The 13,913-nt window shown below is 48.8% G+C and overlaps 1 protein-coding gene across 1 annotated transcript; it reads right to left on the bottom strand.

Annotated features, from left to right (window-relative positions):
* Positions 1 to 228: 228 nt before the first annotated feature.
* On the bottom strand, positions 229 to 9,336 carry LOC142772235 (uncharacterized). Its single transcript, XM_075874430.1, has 5 exons — positions 9,072 to 9,336; positions 5,312 to 5,517; positions 3,639 to 3,904; positions 395 to 563; positions 229 to 234 (listed from the first exon to the last, which is right to left on the bottom strand). Exons 1-5 carry the CDS (start codon positions 9,193 to 9,195, stop codon positions 229 to 231), a joined length of 771 nt encoding a protein of 256 aa, XP_075730545.1. The 5' UTR covers positions 9,196 to 9,336.
* Between the last annotated feature and the right edge of the window lie 4,577 nt (positions 9,337 to 13,913).

The following is a 13,913-nucleotide window of genomic DNA, read 5'->3' as shown; positions in this document are numbered from 1 at the left end:
TTTTTCCTCTTCTAACCACTACCACCAACACCACTCTCTCCACCGCTCGTAGCGTTCGAGCGCACATCGAGTGAACACTCTTTCGGCTCGTTTATCTGCCATGGAGAGGACGCCGAAAAGAAAAGCCCTTTCGTCCGTCGGAACATGCGCCGAAGCGATTTGACCTAACGCGGCCGCCGCCGGCGTTGCGAGGGTTACCAGAGCCGATGACGTTCGCGAAGGGCAACGTCACGCCTGCAACACCGATGAGGTGCGAGCCAGGGAATCCGAACACAAGCGTCGGCAGCTGACAATTCCACCCCCTCCCTTTTTTTTTTTGCGTCACGATGAGCTAAGCGATCACACTTTTACGGTGAACAAATAAAAGCTCATCAGTCGTTGAAAATAAACCTACCCCTCCGAACCATCCTCGGAAGCCCTTTTTGGGACTGCCCTTTGCTGTTGCGCCCTTCACTTGCAGGCGTTTGGCGAACTGCATCAGCCGGGGCCTCGTTCCTGGACTATCGCGGGGAGACGTCGTTCTGGCTGGTGACGGGGACGTTTGGGCGCTCGAAGCGCGAGAACTGTGAGGAGGAATATGAAAACGGTTAGGGAAGATCACGAGAACGGCTTGGTAAACTAGCTGGTATTGCATACTGGAAACGTTACTACGCACAGAAACATAGCGTTGCGCCCTGTCTTCGTCCCACTCTGTGAGCGCAATAAGTGTGCAAATAGGTACTGCTGACTGGGCGAATTGGTGCATGATAAAATTATATGCATGATAAATGATATAGCACTCACACTGTCGTCTGTTTTTTTTCCCTCTTCTTGAATGTATATAGCTTCTTTTTTACAAGCTCCAACCGAGCTGCGCTAAAGCAGTATCATTTTATCGTGCAAATTGGATGGCGGGGGGAGGGTGGGGGAGAGAGCCAGTTCCTCAAGTCACCTAGAAGGGGTCACCATTTTTTTTAGAATAATGGTCAGAAGCGTCGACATAAATTGTTTTCTATTATGGCAGAATTTCGGGGGAGGAGGGGGGGGGCACGGGCCCGGTATGCCATTTTCTGGCTAGGGCATTGATAACGGTGACTAATTAAGGATCGCTAATGTTGCATTCCTAGAATTATTACTTCCAACCTTTCCCCTGGAAAGCCGCGTATGAATGGTCCGTCTTGGTGCGATGCACGTCATCGGTTCATTTTCAGTTTTGCCTATTCCTTGCGGAGCTTGTTTTAGAGGCGAGACACCTTACGGTTTCACACCGTGTTTAACAATACCGAAATAATTTTTCGCCATGGGGATATGAGTCGACTCGTGGGAGAATAGAATCATACTACATCCGGAAGAGGCAACATGACTGTGCTATAGTCAAGCCACAATTGTACTACACGATAAGGAGTACGTACACATCTATAGACATGTAGTGCTTGTAATATATAGTGGTGATCCCGATGCGAGTGTTTTATGTGGCACCATGCTCTCGTACGCATGCGCGAAAAATCGTGTATCTGATTTACATACTTTTTTTCTGTTTAATAAAATAAAATATCATTTGTGAGCGTACGCGTTGTCCTGTCAACTTCTTATATGTTTTCGAAGTGTTCAAAGATGAACATGCATCTTACACTGTCTTACCTCTGGTCTCCGGCCTTCCGGAGGTAAAATTGGTAAGTAAACAGTTCTCGCAACGCACTATTAGAGGACTTCTGCAGCTACTGTCGTCAAAAGTCCGCGCGGTCATGTCGCTGCACCTTACAATGACTGGTAGGTACGACTGAGGAAATGCGTTGGGGGAACTTGGCAACACCCTTTACATGATTTAATGAACTTGTGCGCAGGCAGAAGACAAGAGAACTATATTGGGTACATAGGCGTGTCTAGGGTTCCCCATCGACGAAGGGGGGGGGGGGGCACGAACGAAATTTCATGGCAGCGTGCCTCCTCCTATAAGTCAATGAGCAACCCCCCCCCCCCTACCGCGTGCATGCACACGCCCATGATTGGCAAGTCTTCTCAGGGCACAGAACTACAGCGTGGATTACCTACCTGACCATTAAATCATTCAAAGCGACTTACATCAAATCGAATCCTGGTGTTCCAATTCATTAATGAAACTCAATATTTCGAAATGTAAAGTTATGCAGATATCCCGTAAGCGCTCCAACAGTAATTACACGTATTCCTTAAACTCGATAGCTTTGTCCCTCGTCGAATCTTATCGTTACCTTGGTGTCACAATAAACAAAAAATTGACATGGTCCGATCATATCACCAAATTAGCAGCCGACACTACTAAATCACTTGGTTACATCAGACGTTCCCTTTCCTTGTGTCCCTCATCCACGCGAAAACTGGCTTATGAAACATTTATGAAGTAAGCTTGAATATGCCTCAGCTTTTTGGAGCCCTCATCAAGCATACCTCATTAACACTTTAGAATCTATACAGCACCATGCGGCCAGATTCATCTCTTCTAGGTACGGCCGTGATGAAAGCATCAGTGCCATAAAGTCATCATTGGGACTCGAGTCATTGTCGTTCCGTCGGAAGATTGCAGGGCTGTGCTTGTTCCATAGGCTTTACTATAACTTCCCACATCTTCACGGTAAACTCTTTATCCCGCCAAGCCGTACATCTCGTCGCCTTTTTAACTCGTGCAGCTTCCAGCGTTTGCACGGTTCTACGTCTTCTTTTAATCAATCTTTTTTGCCAACAGCCATTGCAGAATGGAACACTTTGCCAGACTGTGTTGTCGTTGAGCGAAACCCTATTGCGTTTAAGCAGTTGCTCACTGATCATCTTACGCTGTAAAATTCTTTTACACTGTTCTTTCTTTTCGCATTTATATGCCTGATTCTAATTGTAACATTTTTTTGTGCTTTTAACTAAGTCTGCATTTCTATGTGTTATGTTTCAGTATTGTGATCCGATATGTTTTGTAACTCTTTATGTAACCTCCCTCCCCCCTTATGTAATACCCCGAGAGGGGCCTTTAATGGAAAAATAAATGATGATGATGATGACCTAAATCACATAAGGTACTCTTCATTCACACAGACGTGCATCGAATTTGACCCAGGCCAGTAAGCAGGGCCAACGTCCCCGCATTATGGTAGCGCGAAAGACAAAGAACACGCAGGAACAAGGGGTTTAGGCAGAAATGTTTTTTTTTTTCGGCGGTGGCGTTAGGGTGGGGCGGGCAGAGACACCTTTTTGATTGAAAGTGAAACCCGGGCGGGCAGGTGTGGTCGAGTGTCATTTAGTGCTGTGTAAGGCATGGCGAAAAGAAAAAAAAAAGGAACGGGAGGGGAGGTGTGCAGGCACGAGCTATGCGAACTCCTTGCTACATCGCACAGCTCGCTACCATTCCGCCTCCATCTAGATGCGACCTCCGCGACCGGGATCGCACTCACGACCTTTTGGTGAGCAGCCGAGTACCATAGCCACTGTTCCGCGGAGCTTGTCATTTCGGGGAATGCACTGTCGCTGTCACTTGGAGTGCATTAAAGGAGGAGAGGTATACGGTAATGCCTTACCGCACTAGCGTACCGTACTTCCACAGGCACTGCGCCGTGCTCCCGACCGGGTTGCAGAAATTAGGTGCCTTTTCCCATCTTCTAACCACTACCACCACCACTTCCGTGCGACGTCACCTGTTGGAGCTGACCATGTCCATGATTTTGCCAGTAAGCGTCTTCACTCTGCTGGAGACAGCGCCCCCGCCACCGGGTTGAGCCGGTGCCGGAGTCCCTTCCCTGCTGGGGGGAAGCTGGTTGGCAGCGTGCGGCTGCATCCAGAACGGAATGTGCGTGGGCGAGGCGGCCGCTGGAGACCCCGCCGGCGAAGACTTGGCCGAGCCCGCTGGGGACTTCTTGGCCATGCCTGGTGACCCCCTGGCGGGACTGCCACGATCCGGAGACTGCGACGTTGATTTGGACTTGGGCGTCACATCTTGGAAATCGCCTCAACCTTGAACATTTTGAGTCGTAGTAGTGGTAGTAGTACAAAACTTTATTATATACATAATCCAGACAGGCTTGCACTCCAGTGCCCCGAGGAATATACGGGGTGGAGAGCGAAGTCTGTCCGTTTTTTATAAGATTTTACATCTGCTCCTATTCGACTATCTGAAAATCTACCCAATGATGTGCGAACTTTTAGCTACACCCACTTTCAAACACGTTTACTTTTAGAATGGCAGTGATGCGCACAAAAGACGGGGCACAAAGACGAGTCTTTTGTGCGCATCGCTATCTCATCAAGGTGATCGACAAACAAGAGTTTACTTCATACTGATGTATTACGACAGCGCTGTAACAAAGGACGAGGCGAAGACAGGACATGGCTGTACACGAGTCGGAAGCGCTCTGTCATCTTGCCCTTCGTACACGTCAAAGACGTTGCCGTAATGCAACAATATTAAGACCAACTCGCCAACCTAGAACTATAACCGTTATTTCTCGTTTGCTTCGTAGTTCTGCTCCAGGGCAGCATTTTTTTTTTTTTGCAGTGACGCAGATGCGCATCACTGCTGCGCAGTATACGTTCAGCTCTCTCGTGCCTTTATAAGCTGCGCTTCAATAAACGTCCTACGCATGCTTGCACTGACCATGTTGCTGTCAGCGTCGTCCCGATGACCGTGGTGCTAGCCATACACTGACACTTTTGCGCAATCTCGGCCGAGATCGCCACTATACGTCTTGCCACAACACGCACTAGATATCCATATTTCAGTCCCGGGATGACTTTTCCTTTCCTTGCGGTTATTGCTTCCAGGACAATAGGCCCATGGACTAAAATAGCTGGACCCTATATTTGGGCATTGCCTTTACTTGGACTGTGTACTATTTTTTTTTTGCTAATTTGCGTCGATATCGCTGCTTTTATTTTTATTTTACTCTCGCTACAAATGAATACCAGCGAGCAAGTAAGATGGTGAAAGCCTGAGAGACATTATCTGTTGCGTCTAACTACAAGTGTAATGATTATGACCTTAATTGAAACGAATTGAAGTGAAAAAAACACCCTTTCTGTCGGTGGGATCCAAAGCCCATAACTTTTATGTTGGTATGTCTATCAAAGAAACGCCTTCGAAAAATATCCCAACTTCTTTGACAGCCCAGCTGCGGTATGTATGTATGTATGTATGTATGTATGTATGTATGTATGTATGTATGTATGTATGTATGTATGTATGTATGTATGTATGTATGTATGTATGTATGTATGTATGTATGTATGTATGTATGTATGTATGTATGTATGTATGTATGTATGTATGTACGTACGTACGTATGAGTATCTCTTTGTCGGGACGGTCTTATACCTTCCCTGGTGAGCCAGCCTGCTTGGTTGACGGGGAACTTTGCTTCACAGCCGCAGCTGCCGGTTTCTTGGCAGCTCCGCTCTGCTTGGGCGACCCTGCACTCGTCCGTTTCGGCGATCCCCCGGTCTTCCTCGCCGCTGGCGAATCACGTTTCGGCGAACTTCCTTTCGGGGGTGAGCCGCCTCCTTTGACCCCGTGGTCCATTGCTGCAGATGAGTCAGAAGATAAGATTATGTAAAACCCCGAGCAATTGATTTGAAGGTCCAGACTACCGTAAAATCTTGAGGAATCGAGTCCGAGGTTCAGATTACCTTAAAATCCCGGGCAACCGATTTAGCAGTTTAGATTACCGTAAAATAGCGAGCACGCATCCCCCTCCCTTTTTCGGAAAACTTTATATGTGCACCCCCCTTCCACCAGTCTCACTGTTTCTTTCACTGTTCTTATACGCCCGACGACGGCGAATAGAAACAGTGCATGAATACGCTTTCCAAAAAAGAATTTCATTAGAAGCACGGACGTGCATCCTTCATTCTTAGCGACTCTTTTGCCGCCGCCTTGAATTTTTACCCATGACCCAGTAAGCGCTCCTTGCCCCCTCCCCCCTGTTTTTTTTATCTTGTCAGATTATTCTTCACCATAAGAAGGAAGGGGGTCTTCATCGGGATTTTACAGATAACCAGACACATGGGCTCCATCACCATGAACTATTAAACGAATGCTTTTCCTACTTTAACAGTTGTGGGAATTGAGGCTAGCCCGCTGCCTTTGCGCGGGCTTTGCCGCCTTTTCTGCCGTTCTCATGTCCCGACATGTCTGCCCTCCTTCGCTGTCTGCCGTGGTGGGAGAGCGGAGTGACGTTTAACTCCCTCACCCGGTAGCGGATGTTGACGGTGGCGCCGCGCGCGGGGACTCCCAAGAGAGGTTTTCGCGCGCTGCGTCGGGAGCGGCAGATACTCTCCGGGACAGCAAACGGTGAGCCACGCTATATTTTCGTCCGTCGACTCCCGTCAGTCGGGGCTCGTCGGACTTCGCTGACGGCGCCTCGCGCCCAAGGCGAACGCTCACCCGCTGTTGCCCCGCTGCGTACGCACGGCCGAAGGGCGGTACGGTGTCCTAGTGCGTGGCCTCGCTACGCCGACCCGTCTCCCTTCGAAGCCAACGCGAGCGCCTTTGCCCTCGCTCGAGCAACCGGGCCTTTGCTCCGGTGTCTCCGTGGATTACCTTTACCGCGGAGACGTGCTCGTGGCACCCTGTGTAGTACTTTGTGCCCGTGGCGTGGATAAGCCTATTTGCTTTCCCGCCGCGCCTTTTTGCAACGGGCTGTACTGCGTTTGGTGTTGCCACAATAAAGTGTTGCGACTTGAGCAGTATCGTGTTCTCGCCACGGCGACGGTTAACGCGTGCCCTGCGGCACGCTAAGACCGGACCCACGCTGGTGGCCGTACTCCTTCGGGATACGTGTACACCACACAGTGGAGCTCTATATAGCTGGGCCTGACGCCATGTGTCCGCGTCGCATGCCAGAACCAACAGAAGATGTGACGTTTTCAGTCGCAGACGAAGCGGTAGCCGCAGTGATACGAGGAAGGGCGTAATGGCTTATCCACGCGCTATCCGCCACCACACGTGCTGGGACATCAGCCGCGCGCAAGCGGGAGGGCGGAAGGACGTCTCGGCGCCGCCCTTTCGTCAGTTGTTGGCGTGCGTGAGATGTCCTGGCACGTGCGGTGCAGATAGAGCGTGGATAAGTACTAACAGAGGCGGGCGTGGTGAAGGCTGCCATACGTCATCTATCATGCATCTCTACTAAAGAAATAACGCGCTCGCAGACACCCACACAAATTCTCATAATCACAGGGCAACCACAGCTACGCTACTTCTGCAGCTTCCACGATGGCTACAAGGTTTCTTGCATATCGCGACATCAATGAAACTTCAAATGCACCAGCCCGACCGGTTCCATGCGTATGCGTCTATCGCAGCACTGTCTTTAAATATACAAGGCCAGATGTCAAATATAAAATAGATGCTGCCCAATATGGCCACACCAAAATCTATTTGCACCATAATATATTAGTTAACCTTGCAATGAGGCCGCTTCTGGAAATTGCGAAGTTCCGCCATATACTATTGTTTAAGTATTGTCGTACGCTCTTGGTTCAGAAGCAAAGGAAAACTAACGGGGGGGGGGGCGCAAAGTAAGCCCCATACATTGACATAATAGAGCGGGGGAGGGGGGCGCATAAGTCAGCCTTTCAAGGATTGACAACTTTCACAGATAGTGGCGTCAGCATGTGGCATCCATCGTAACTGTCGTTTGGGGGATGTCGACGCAGCCAGTCCATGCCATCGTTCAGTCGGCCTCACTTTGGCGGTTCGCTGGTGCTTTATGTTTTGTCGCTGGCAATTTCTACTACGGTTGTTTTGAAGTCGGACAGGTACTGCGAGTCGTAGTAGCAATGATTTACTCTTTATTGTTTGCTTGCTGAGCTAGAAGAATCACGAAATATGTTGGATGCTGCTGTGCAGACGCCGTGCAGTCAAAGGCGAGGTTTCCTGCTTTGCACTAGCGCGGTCGCTCGATCTTCCCCGGCCATGGCACGAGCAGCATTCACAATGCATTTCTTCACACCGCAGCAGACGATGTGCCCAGCGTTCAAAACTTCTTTTCCTTCAATGTACGCCGCACGCGCGTTTCTCAACACGCAGTATCGAATATAATACATGCTAGAGTCAATGACCTTCTGAGCAAAGCCTGGACAACACAACGCGGTGGCTGCAGCAGAAAATACTACGCAGTTCGAAGTGACAGGCACACCGGCGGCGGCTGCCGGCGCGCCGGCTGCACCAACGTTTCTAGAACTAGGCCTGCACGATCCACCAAACGACAGCCATGTTGGGTAGCGTTACTCAATGTTGGGCTTGCACTAGCGCCCCCTGTAGGCGGTGAAAGTTGCGAATAGGGAAAGGGCCGCACGACGAACTTTTGCTCCCCTTGAAAGAGAACCCTGCGCACGCGCGCCCGTATATGTTTAGGTTACGACGCGTGTATGCACTCCGACTGGCCCACGAGGCTGCCATTGGTTCAGATTGCACGTTGCAACCTTTACCCTTTCGTCTTTAAAGGGCTTTGAAGTCGGGACTCTAGAAATATCGATACCAATCTGTTGGTTGAGTCAAGTCTGGACACCGATTATGAAATTTAGCTTTCGTCCCACGGTAATGTTTCAACACATGGTCACCACGTGGGTGTCTTACGAAAAGAATTAATGCTTGAGACCAGCCATGTCTGCATAGTTCATGGACATACACTTTTCTTAGAAATTTTAAAGAATAGATAAGACGAAGATTATCATGTGCGGGCCGCGTGTTAGATCCCTTTGATGAAGGCTTTCCATGCATGTCGTGAATGTCTGGAGCACTGCCGGCTGTCAATATTTGAATTGCAGCGCTTCACGAGCCGATATCGCAAAACGATTTCCACGGCTCTCGTAGGTTACAAGCGGTGGGAAGGCAGGGCTTGAGAGACCATGACGGTTCCTGACCTCATGACCAGGTTCTGCACCTAAACCTAAGCGCTCTATAGCGTTTCTGCACTTCGTCTCGGCCTAAATTCGGCAGTAGGGCGCGCTACTGTAACACACTACCTATACAACTCAGCAGAGAGACGCCGTACATCCACGAAGTTGCGACGGTGGTTAGCCCGTAAGACCATCAGCGGCCCTTGGGGCAGCCCTGCAGACCATCATGCACTCACCGCGTTTAGGCGATGCTCCGAACGGCTTCTTTGCAGCAGAACGCTTTCGAGAGCCACCATGTTTAGGCGATGATCCATTCGGCGGGCTGCGGCTGCCGTCTGGAGAACCGGCTGGCGGAGTCATGGCTTCTGTTATTTTCAGCTGTCGATGACGAACACGATGGCGTTCGTGTCGTACTGCCCTCTGCTGTCACGTGCAGCACTCTAATATGTGACATGTAGTGGCCACTTGGTCAGGCTATGTGCTCATATGTTTGTCTGCATATACGTTGATTGATTGATTGCCGCTTTATCCTGGCGCAGCCCACCATGAGGGATCTGCTATGAAACGAGTGGTGTTTTGCTACATAAAATAATTTGTTCATGATTTCAAAATGGTAAGTAGTAGATAGTTTTGAAATTATTTGTTAAATTATTTCACAATAGAAAAAGACTATACGTATTCAACCAACTATAGATTGCGGAAAGAGACAGACGTCGATGCTTGAAATCCGCTAACTATATTTTTCATGGAATGCTCAGACTAATGACGACGATGACATGCTATACCTGGTGGCACTCGTTCCTAGAAATGAAGCAATGCGTTAAGTATCGGGAAAATTCACCTTATCGTCAATGACTTCCCTCCATTGGGTATGAGCCTTGTGCAGATGAAAACAACAACATTCGGTCACCAAGACTGATAGGCCAAGAACAGGGCGGCAGGATGTTTAAAAATGTTGTGTTGGCTAAAAAGCAGCTTATTCTTGTTGTCGGTTGGAAACATTCAGAATTCACTTTTAAAGTATGTTAGAAACACTGCACATACATTATTTTGGTTTGATTACAGGTGTTCACCGACATGGGCAGTTCGGCGTCCATGTCTTTCTTGCTCGCGCCCGTCGCTCTGAGGAGCGACACAGCACTAAGTACCTATAAACTAATCAAAACTGGGAATTTCAGATTATAAATTGTGTGGGCGCTATTTCGCCTTGACAAGTCTTGTTCCTTAGTACCCGCGCGTCGTTGATGCGTGGTTATAGTTTCGCCACCCATCAATAGATGGCACTGTGCTCGCGCAATAGCGCCAGTCACGCTATCTGGGGGGGGGGGGGAGGTGAAAGCGATGTTAAAGGGACACTAAAGGCAACTATTAAGTCGACGTTATTTGGTGATATAGCGGTCCAAAAACCTCGCGGTGATACTTTTGTGCCAAGGAAGGACCTATTTTGAAATAATATGCTTTAGTGGTCCGCAACGGGTTAGCGCACTTCAAATTATCCGCCTCAAGAAGCGGACCGACCGGACCACCTCACGTCACTGTCGCCGTGCACAACGTCGCCCGGCTTAACTGCGCTAGTAGCAGCAGACCAAAAGCAGCGGGAGCCACAGCAGCAACAACGGCCAATGATCAATTTCCCACCATTGGCTCCAAGATTCCAGATGTTTTTCGATTTAACTGCGAGCCGCTAGATGACACCACCTGTCCAGTGCTACTACGCGAAAATTGGCCCCACCACGGTGGTCTAGTGGCTAACGTACTCGGCTGCTGGCCCGTAGGTCGCGGGTTCAAATCCCGACTGCGGCGGCTGCATTTGCGATGGAAGCGGAAATGTTGTAGGCCCGTGTGCCCAGATTTGGGTGCACGTTAAAGAAGCCCAGGTGGTCGAAATTTCCGGTGCCCTTCACTACGGCATTTCTCATAATCATATGGTGGTTTTGGGACGTTAAACCCCACATATCAATCATTACGCGAAAATTGAGTTTTTGAACCACTCGCGCCATTTCCCATAGTAACGTCCAGCGGTTTTTTTTTTCTCTTCATGCATCTAACCACCTATAGTAATGTCCGGCGTTTTTTTTTTCTTTTCACGAATCAAACAGAAACGAACAGGCAGCATTTTATTGCGTCTCTGGATGCACCGAAGGTTTTTTATTTAGTGCAGCTAGATCGGGATCATTTTGAGAATGTCCTACTGCGGCGCATAGGTTCTTGTGCGTTTACCTCAATTTCTCGGTAAGTAGGGCACTGTTGTTGATAATATTGTCATTTTAAATGTCGTCATACATTGAGCTTTCAGTCTGACGTAAATTGTTATTTGACTTGAGTGTCCCTTAAAGCGTGTGCACGGAAGGCCTGGAGGCGCTCGCTCGCTAGGGAGCGAGCGCGCGCCTCTAGACCAGCCGTGGCACGAGAAAAAGCTCTACCCCCCCCCCCCCCCCCACCGTTCGTTTTTTTTTGGGAGGGGAGGGGGTGGCGTAATCGGCGTCAGATGACCATAAGGATGGACCGTGGGTGCGATATTAATCATCATCAGCCTACGCCCACTGCAGGACAAAGCCCTCTCCCGTGTTTCGCCAGTCAACTCGGTCCTGTGTTTGCTGCTGCCACTTTATACCCACAAACTTAATCTCATCTGTCCACCTAACCTTCTGTCTCCCCCTCACCCGCTTACCTTCTCTGGGAATACAGTTAGTTACCCTTAATGACCAGCGGTTATCTTGCCTACGCGCTACATGCCTGGCCAATGTCCATTTCCTCTTCTTGATTTCAAATACGATATCCTTAATCCCAGTTTATTCCCTGATCCACTCTGCTCTCTTTTTGTCTCTTAAGGTTACACCTATAATTTTCCTTTCCATCGCTCGCTGCGTCGTCCTCAATTTAAGCTGAACCCTCTATGTAAGTCTCCAGGTCTCTTCTCCATAGCCAAGTAAGTACTGGCAAGATGCAGCTGTTATATACCTTCATCTTGAGGGTTAATGGCAATCTACCAGCCATGATACGAGAGCGCTTGCCAAATGTGCTCCACCCTATTTTTATTCTTCTAGTTACTTCAATCCCGTGGCTCTGCTCTGCTGTTGTTACCTGTCTTAAGTAGACGTATTCTTTTTAAACTTTAAGTGCACTATTACCTATCTCGAAGAGATGGTTGTACATTACTTTTGATTTCTGCAGATTAATTTTAAGACATACCTTTCTGCTCTCCTTGTCTCTAACTCTGTAATCATAAGTTGCAATTCGTCCCCTGAGTTACTCCGTAATGCAATATGATTGGCAAAGCGCAGGGTACCAAGGTACTCTCCACTAACTCTTGCCCCTAACTCTTCCCACTCTAGGCCTCTGAAAACCTCCTGTAAGCACGCGGTAAACAGCATTGGCGAGATTGTTTCCCCCTGCCTTACACCCTTCTTGATTGGTATTTTGTTGCTTTCTTTATGGAGCACTATGGTGGCGGTTGATCCCCTGTAGATTTCTTCCAGGATGTTTATATATGCTTAATCAATGCCCGAATTCCGCAGTGTCTGCATGACTGCTGATATTTCTACTGAATAAAACTTCTGCTCGTAATCTATAAAGGCTAAGTATAAAGGTTGGCTGTATTCTGAGCATTTTCCTATAACCTGATTGGGCGCGATATTACCGTTGTGTAAATGTACTAAATAAATGAAGACGTGTTCGTTGCAAGCCGGCGTGAACTGTGTCTGTGCTGAGGGTTAGTCTTTCGAGAGCCCGCAAAATAAGAAAAGGCAAAATGGGCAAGCAGTCAATGGGAAGAGCAGACACGGGTCGTCCGGTGAATTTTTGCTGCCCTCGAAAAGCAGCACACTAGCCAAAGTGCCAGGTGCTCGTTACCACTCCAGCACGGGGGTGGGCGCAAGTGCCAGGAGGCGCGAGTTGTGAGGGCTGCTTGCCGAGTAGAGGACGACACACCGAGTTGATGTGTGGCCGCATCGCGATGACCCTCCCGTCGCGGAGCTAGGGTGGTCGATCATCGGATAACTTAATAGTCTTATCTCTCTCTTATGCTATGACACCGAGACGATTTTCATCTAGCTACTCACATGGGGATTGGCCAAGAATCGGACGGATCTTAAAGGTCCTAAATTTTCAAGTCCTCCTGGAGGTTGAGGAGTCAATTACTTCACGCTTGGCGCGTCGTCGTCTTTTCTGTTCGGTTTGTTGGGGCTCACAGTAGTGCGCTACAATGTGTCTAAACGCCACTGGAATAACGAACGCCATGGTGCTGCCAGTACAATAGTAGTGCTACTACTTTGGAGAACAAGTATTCTGTCCCTGTTTCCTAGAGTGCCTCCTTTTCAGCCTTTTACCTTGCTTTGACCGTGGAATGCCAGGGACTAGTGACGTCGCATCTTGACACGTCGCCGCCTACTGGGGGCGAGGAGTCACCCTCTACTGGGTGCGCCTCTCTTGCCTGCTAGATGGGATAACAAAAACACCATGCAAAAGCCCCCCTGGGCATTTTTGTGAATGCTTTCAAAACGAGTTCAGTTTTTGAAGACAAAATAATAAGCAACAGAAGAAAGCCCAGGCGATATTTGTTTTATCTACAGTGAACGCACATTGCACACTGTCGCAGAGATGGGGTACGGCTGAAGAAGCTTCTTGCGTGAAAGGCAGGCAGACCCTGAGGCCAAACAATATGCGGAATACATTCTTACATTGGTCTGCAGAGCATGCCAGAATGAAGCCTCAATTCAGAGATGGCGCTTCCGGTATGTGGCGTTTAACATCCCAAAACCACCACAATTATGAGAGACGCCAGAGATCGCGCTTCCATAGCAATCATGGATGCATATAACCAAGGGCGTAGCCAGAAATTATTTTCTAAAGGAGGTGGGTGGCAAATGCCTCAATTTTCTCTCGAAATGGTCATTTTGTGCTATTTCATGGTGAAGATAATTTAGGGGGGGGGGGGGCACGGGCCCAGAGTGTAATTCTTTGGCTACGCCCCTGCATATAACTGTATACACAGGTAAGCGCTGTTGGGTGAATGCTGTTATAGCCTTTCAAAAACAATTTCTTTAAAATTTTAAATCAACTGACGACTTGTGCCCGCC

Source organism: Rhipicephalus microplus, chromosome 9 (assembly GCF_043290135.1).
Source record: "Rhipicephalus microplus isolate Deutch F79 chromosome 9, USDA_Rmic, whole genome shotgun sequence".
Taxonomy (NCBI): Eukaryota; Metazoa; Arthropoda; class Arachnida; order Ixodida; family Ixodidae; genus Rhipicephalus; species Rhipicephalus microplus.
Note: the sequence above shows the minus strand (reverse complement) of the source record. Positions and strands in the feature narration are given on the sequence as shown.